This window comes from Melopsittacus undulatus, chromosome 10 (genome assembly GCF_012275295.1).
Source record: "Melopsittacus undulatus isolate bMelUnd1 chromosome 10, bMelUnd1.mat.Z, whole genome shotgun sequence".
NCBI classification, from domain to species: Eukaryota; Metazoa; Chordata; class Aves; order Psittaciformes; family Psittaculidae; genus Melopsittacus; species Melopsittacus undulatus.
The window spans coordinates 26,448,191-26,455,580 of NC_047536.1; the positions used below are offsets into that span (position 1 = coordinate 26,448,191).

Consider the following 7,390-nt stretch of genomic DNA (forward strand, 5'->3'; position numbering starts at 1 on the left):
AATAGTTTCAAATACTTCAGCTGAATCTGGCTTTCATTTTCAAAAGTACGAATCAATGTATTTAGTTGTTTGTTTGGTTTTTTTCCTATGCTTTTCCTTCAAACAATGCTTTTAATCTGGAACTATCTATGTATATAGATACATATCTAGATACATATGCATATTCATACCCCTATTGTGTGTATCCTCTCTATATTCTCAACACAGAGTTGGATATTTACAGCATGCACTGTCCCACACTCATGCCATAACAGCAACACACTATTTCTTTGAAAGTCTTTCTCATCTCCAGGCTCCGGAAAGCATAAATGAGTGGATCAATTACTGAGTTGCACATTATCAAGACAAGATAGGTATTGAAATGGGAAGTGTAGCAGACACAGTATGGATTCATTGGGCAAGAAATTATGAGAATGAGGTGAAGGAAGAAAGGTGCCCAGCAAACAATGAAGACACCAAGTAATATAGTGATGGTGATAGCTCCCTTCATGCAGGTACGCTGGTAGGGCACCCCATCCACAGGGAGGGCTGCAATCCGCTTAACGTGCAGGCGTGCAAACAAGAACATGTGGACATAAAGGGAGGCCATGAGAAAGAGCATGGTAAAGAACATGGTGATGAGACAGACAATGACAGTCTTGCTTTCTGAGTAGGCAATGAAAATGATGCCACAGATGATACAAGCAATCCAAATGACCACAATCAGGATTAAAGCTTTCTTCACAGTCATGATGCTGTGGTAACGGAGAGCATAGAAAATAGTTATGTACCTGTCAATTGCTATAACCAAGAGGTTGCAAATTGAGGCTACCAAAGAAATACAAATCATTGAGTCAAAAACATTGTCCATATGCTGAATAAAGTGGTCATCAATGATCAAATAGCCGTTGCTCAGGATTGCAATCATGATAGTTTCCAAGGCATTTGACATGCTCACTAACATATCTGCAACAGCCAAGCTACAAAGGAAGAAATACATGGGAGAATGTAGGTTTCCATTCTTCAGCACTGCAAGAATTACAAGGATGTTTTCCAGGAGGCTGATGATTCCTAAGGTCAAGAAGACCTCGGCTTTTATGAAGACTTGCTCACAAAATCCATCACTGCTTCTGTTGTTCAGTATTGAGTCGTTGAAGTCTTCACTGACATTAAGCAGCACAGGCTGAAATGAAAATACAAAGTGTGTGGCATTCATTGTCAGCAAAGGAGTGGAATTCACAGGTGAGTGTGGACCTGACAGAGAACAAGTTGGAAAAAAGAGGGGTGGGGAAAGAGAAAAAGGAAAAGAAATCCTTCCAAGTTGTTGCTGTGCACATGGGATGGAGTCATGCAGGACTTGTCATTAGTCACTTCTAGCAGTAGAAACACAGTAATCTTCATTCACAGTGAGTTTGTGTCAGTCACAGGCCGTTCTTCTCCTTTATAAGAAAGTAAGCTTCAAATCTTGCAGGCATCAAAGAGTTTTCTCTGAAGGGAAAAATCATCATCAGCACATTGCTGGTTCTAGCTCTTCTGATGATTAAAAGCAGGGGAGTTTTCGCATCTGGTATCGTCTGCTGGGACCAGTGCAGGTTTGCTGTCAGTGTTGCAGCTCAGCCAAGTATCTCTTGCTATTTCAATGGCAAGAAAGGGAAAGAGAACTAGGGGATTTATAGTGCATGAAAGGAAAAAACAACTCCTACTTAATCCTCCGTGCAGAGCATTGGCCATTAGAGAGCAAGCACCTTTCTGACTGACAGCTGCAAGCTCCAGGTACAGCATCCCCACCGCTGGCTCCACCAGCGGATCCGAAACTGTCTGGCGCCCTCTGCAGATACCGAATAGGATGGGGTTTGCCTTAAAATAAGCCAGAAGAATGGGATTTTCATGCAGAACTTTATAGCTGTTTTGGGCAGCTGGGTCCTGCCTACCGGGGCAGGCAGCTGAGGGTGCTGTGTGTCCGGGGTGCCTGCATGCTGTCCTGGCCTCTATCCCACGGCTTCTCTCCTGCCTGGAGCCAGAGCTCCTCCTTGCCTGGTTTGAATGAGCTGGCTGAGCACTGAGCTGGGTCCAGAGAAGTCCTCCCTTGAGGCTGTCCTGGGCTCACTCAAGCTTTGACCCTGTGACTAAAGACAACCCGGAGGCGAGCTGTAGCACAGATTGGGCGCGGGTGCAATAATGCACCCAGTTGCTGTGATGCTCTGAAGGCTGTCATTAGCTTGGTAATACTGATTCTATCAGAAATGAGCTCCCAGGGATTTCATTTCTTACCCACAAATGCTTTGGGTTTTGTTTGTTTGCTTTGGTTCCTAAATTCCTTGCTCACAAGTGAAATGAAGTGCATGTGTGCCTCCGCATCCTGCACCAGGAGTCTACAGCTCTGCCGAAGGATGTCAGCCAGCCTAAAGCCTCAACCAGTTCCGGCAAATTGATCCCCCTCTGCCTTCCATTCTCCCTGTCTGCACAAGTGTGAAATGTACTGGCAGAGAGGGGTCATGCCAGGAGAGCCAGAGCCTCAGCTGGGTATTAGACCAGTTACATGGAAGTTAATTTGTAGCTGAATTCAACATCCAAGCAATCTCTGGCAGCACTGCCCTCAGGGGCAGAGTTCTTCAAGTTCAATTGCCAGAGTTAAACTTCTTCTCTAATTTTATTATTGTTTTAAATCCTGTCACCCAGCTCATGAGAATGGACTCTTAATGTTGATCTGGTTTCCTTGGTAGCCCCTGCAACAGCCTGAAGCTTTCTGAACTAACTGCTCTTGAACTTTGATATTACCCCTTAAATCTCTGAAAAGTCCTTTATTCCTAAGAATAAATGATGGGTCTGTGGGACTGCTCCAATATCAGACTTGTTTTAACAGAGATCCTTCTACTAACCTTCCTGGGCAGTTCATGTGGGCACATAGCTGTGGGATGAGTTGGTCTGACCCAGCATGTTACTGGGTTGCTGGGTCTGTCTCCAGTGAATGTGACCTTGAGCACCTGTACTAGAATTGGTGCCCAGCTAGAAATTTCTGCTGGAGAACTGAAACATTTCCATGTGCCCTTTCCTTTATTTACTCTTTTAAAGGTAATCCTTCTCCCTAGCAGCTGCCCTTTCTCACAGGAGCCCGCCACAACTGATCTTTACTGGGATTGCACTGATTTGGAGCCTATGCAGGACCAGAGATGTTTTTGGTTACCATGTATCAACAGGCAAGCATAAGGTAAATTTTTCTTGCACATTATTCACTCAGACTATGTATCTGTAGTGAATTTTCTTTGATTTTTAGTTTTGAAAGTGCTCACTCATGTCTGTATACTTCATGACTCATGTCTTTGCAGAAGTACTTTAGAATCAAAGCCATACAATCAATGTGTACTAATGTGTGGGATTTCTATAACAGTTTTTTTTTTTTTTAGCTCAAAAAGCCATAAATATTTTCCAGATTTATTTTGAGCACAAATTAATATCACAAATTTTTGACCTACAAGTCAATATCAAGAGGCAACAAAACTCAAATTCACACTCCAGATGATAGCTTTGCAAGGACAACATCCAGTGCTGTAATTTTAATGGGAAAAAAATATCTGGGGACTTGCCCATCAAGTTGTCTGTTTAATGTTCTAAAGATCTTAATCTGTCTCTCAGTCTTTCCCTCAATTCATAGTGATGTACTTTAAAGCAGATAGCTTAAAACAACAATCTGTGTCTCTCCCATGCAGTGAGCTGCCTTATGCCAGCTTTCTTGAGCTGACAGAGTGCACTCCAGGTAGGGATTTCAAGACATAATGGCTATCACTGCCTTGTAAATGCTCCCTTTCCAGCTGAGGAGGAGCCTGTGTTTGCAAAGGCTGGGCACATGTCCCTCCCTGCCAGCTCTGCCCTTTGAAGTGGCTGGTGGAGGCTGTATCCTCCCAGAGTGAGGACAGGACCAAAGGCAGAGCTCCCATTCACATCCCATTCATGGAGGAGAGCTCATCCTGGAGGAACAGCATCCTCTGGGGTTGGCTCTGCGTTGCCTGCTGGTGGAGGGGCACCGTGTTTTGGGCATGCACATGCTTACCAGCTCATAGGAGTGCTTTGCCATTTACATTTCAGTCCTGTCTTCCCATCTGACTAGTCTCATCCATATACTGCATTAATCTCCTAAATACGGACTTCAGAATGCTCCATCCTTTGTTGCCACACAGTTTCAAAAGACTGCTACAGATTTCCCTGCTTTTCAGCTGAATCTGAATGTAAGAAGCATTAAATATGTTGCATCATGAATTTTTGAATGTATCTGGCAGCGTGAATCTAGCCACCATTTGCACTGAGATGCAATTTGAAGTGGAAATTGAACATTATATCCCAAAGTGGATTAATGGCACTATTAGCTTTGCCATTAAGTGCTAAAAATAGTGGGCTAAAACCTCATGTATCTGATTGCAAGCTCAAACTGACTCTAAGGTCTTTGCAAAAATGGGAAGAAGCTGTGTTCACACAAAAGACAGCAACATGCTAGGTGTTATTTGCAAAGGGTATGAAAGGATTTCTCTGCTCAGCATTAAAAAACCTACGTGATCTGAACTTCTGTAGTAGTGTCGAATAAGTTGCTGCCCCTCAGCTGCCAGTTCCTGCTTCATTTCCAGGTACAGTTACTGCTAGTGCCTGTTGCAGTGCAAACTAGACAGGTTGCTCTAACATCCACTGCAGTGGAGCAGTGGATTTGTATCTTGGCAATTGCTATGTTATGCCTGAGGAGTGGTGACTTATTAAATGATGATAGATGTTCACATCCTCAATCTCCTGGAGAGTGAAGTCCAATTCTTTTGTATAGGGGGCAAAACCATGGTAATTGTTGCAACCAAGGGCATATAAAATGAAATAACACTTGGTTTATGTCCTCCTTCGGCCAAAACCAGATTAAGAGAAAGCTGGAAGTTAGAGATATGAGGTGACTGTGTGTACATCCCAAATTTTGCCTTGTGCATAGCTGCTCCCATCTCTTAAACCTTTCCTTAAGGGGAAAACAAACTGGTGCCTAGGCTGTGCTCAGGACTGTTATTCAGAGGAAGTCCATGATGCAAGTCATGCGGGTTGAGTGGGACTGGTCAAGGTTTTGGATCTTTGGGCTTTGCTGGCGAGCCAGAAAGCACACAGCACATCTGAATGCTTCATTGCCACTCCATGGATGTTCAGAAAGTGTTGTAATCTTTCTGAAGTTGGTGAGTAAAGTACCCTTCTCACCTCTTGTTTTAGGCTTTGCAGTCCATGATTAATGTTACATTTTATAGCCTTCTCTGCAAGTGTTGTGGGAGTATGTTTATTTGACACCCAGGGAACAGTGTCATCTTTCTGCTGTGTTCTTGTTTATTCCCAGGACTTAAAAAAGGAACTCGCTGCTGAAATTATTGACATTGTTTTTTAATCTTGTGGTGTGCTGAATGGTTTCTGTCCCTGTAGTTGCTATGCAACTCTCATCTACTCTCCATTTCTGATGCCATGCTCAAGTCAGACAGCAACTGGGGCCACAGGTCGGGGGAGAATAAGTACATGGGAAGGGAAAACATCTCTTGCAGCATTGGGTTCAGTCCCTTGCTGTATCAGCTGTCATTGATAACTATATTACCTCCTTCTTGTATTTTATTCTTTTATCTTCCAGCCCCAAATCCCTCAAGTGTATTGCTCTTCATAGATGGTGAAGATTCTGTGTTCCACCAGTTTGGTGTGACTTTGGCTCCATTAGGTTATCCTATTTTGTAATGATCAAATAAGTAGTATCCAGAATTACCCTCTTCTTTTTCTGAATTTTTTGTTAGTATGTTTTCTTATGGTGAATCTTCGCACCCCCAAAAGTTTATAAAGGCAAGAGGTGATTTTATGCTTGCTTTACTTTGTGTTTTACTACGAGAACTTAACCTCCTATGCTCTGATTCTGAATACAGCAGTACTCTTCAACCTCCAGTGATTTACTGGAGGTGGATTGTGGAGGTTGTCTTCAGAGTCTGGCTTACCTGAGCAATAGAAATCTTCTGAATGCATGTAGAGTTCAAATCTTGTATGGGTTCTGTATACAAAATCCCGCACTTGGGTAGGATGCCACAGCTAAACCCGATTATTTAAACAAGTGTGGTCTAAGACAGTTTTTACTGAGGGGAAGCTTCCTTCTGTGCTTCTATAAACAAGAATTTAAACCCACATAAGAATGCAAAGTTTTAGCAGCTTGAAGGCTAGATTGCAAAAATTAAAACTAAATTTCATTATGAAATTACCTCCCTAACTGTGGAGGCATTTGAACTGAATCAGCACCAGTGTTTCCATCCTGAAGATTTCTACATACTGAAGATTTCTGCATCAGAGCCTGCACATGTCTCAGGTTTGGCTGGCAGAGCTCTCTGTGCCTACTTGACCAGCTGGTACTACAGGTACTCTCTCCTCACTGCACTCTATACCTGTGACCAGATTTAACAGTATTTAGCAGTGACCACCTCCTTTTGGAAAGGGTACAGAGGAAAAAGCATCTTTGCTGTTTTGTATTCTACAGATTGGAGCTCTGGCTCAGCATGTGCAAGACCTATTTTCCATTCCTTTCTTTGCCTGAAAAGATGAGATAGTATTCTTCAGATTCATATTTTCACATATCACCAGCTTAAGCCTTGATTTGTCAGAGATTTGCATTCAAATTCAGGGCAGCATAAAGCTTTCTGAACTAGCAGATCACTTCTTCAACAGTATTCTCTAGTACACACCAGTTTTGCTTTTTTGTCAGTGGCTGTCCTCCCCTATTGGAGGCTTGCAAACTTAAATTGTTGTTTAATCCATGAAGTTGTTTTATTGCTCATGAGTGTTACATATATTTCACTTCAAGCAGATGTATCATTAGAAGTATCTTAAGCAGCCCTGTCTAAAACATCAGGGCAATCCACCCCAAGCACAAAGATGAAATGGGTGAAAGGTGGGAATTAAGTTTATCTAGTTGTCTCTTACTAAGGAGGTTTTCAATTCTGTTCTTTCTCATCATTTTACCCTAAAATAACTCCCTTTCTAAGAAAAAACAAACAAACACAAATACTCAATGAATATTGGCTGTGATGAAGCCAAAGATTTAGCTGGTGTAACTACCAGCAGAAATTAACCATTTTCACTGGTAAAAACTTCAGTCATGTTTTACAAAGCAGTTAATATTGTAAGACTTTTTTGTTTTGAATATTATTACTCAGTTGTTTCTTTACTACTTGAACTATTTAATCTACAGAGAAAGGTAAACAGAGGGTAACATCTGCTGGTAAATGTAGATAAGTTTTCTAGAGAGAATTCCCTTGTGGTTTTGTTGAATGAAAAACTTTAACACATGCCATGATAATGGCTGATAAGTGCCCGTAGTTTTGCTTTATTTTCAGTCTTTTTCAACAATACTTTGTGCCAGATGAAACTGAAAATCTTA

The 7,390-nt window shown here is 42.1% G+C and overlaps 1 protein-coding gene across 1 annotated transcript; it reads right to left on the minus strand.

Moving 5' to 3' along the window:
• Positions 1-217: 217 nt before the first annotated feature.
• On the minus strand, positions 218-1,195 carry MC3R (melanocortin 3 receptor). Its single transcript, XM_005147562.2, has one exon. It carries the CDS (start codon positions 1,193-1,195, stop codon positions 218-220), a length of 978 nt encoding a protein of 325 aa, XP_005147619.1.
• Positions 1,196-7,390: the final 6,195 nt, after the last annotated feature.

What these genes read in the sequence shown, in the direction of transcription:
- MC3R (XM_005147562.2), bottom strand. Translation starts at nt 1,195, where the DNA reads ATGAATGCCACACACTTTGTATTTTCATTTCAGCCTGTGCTGCTTAAT.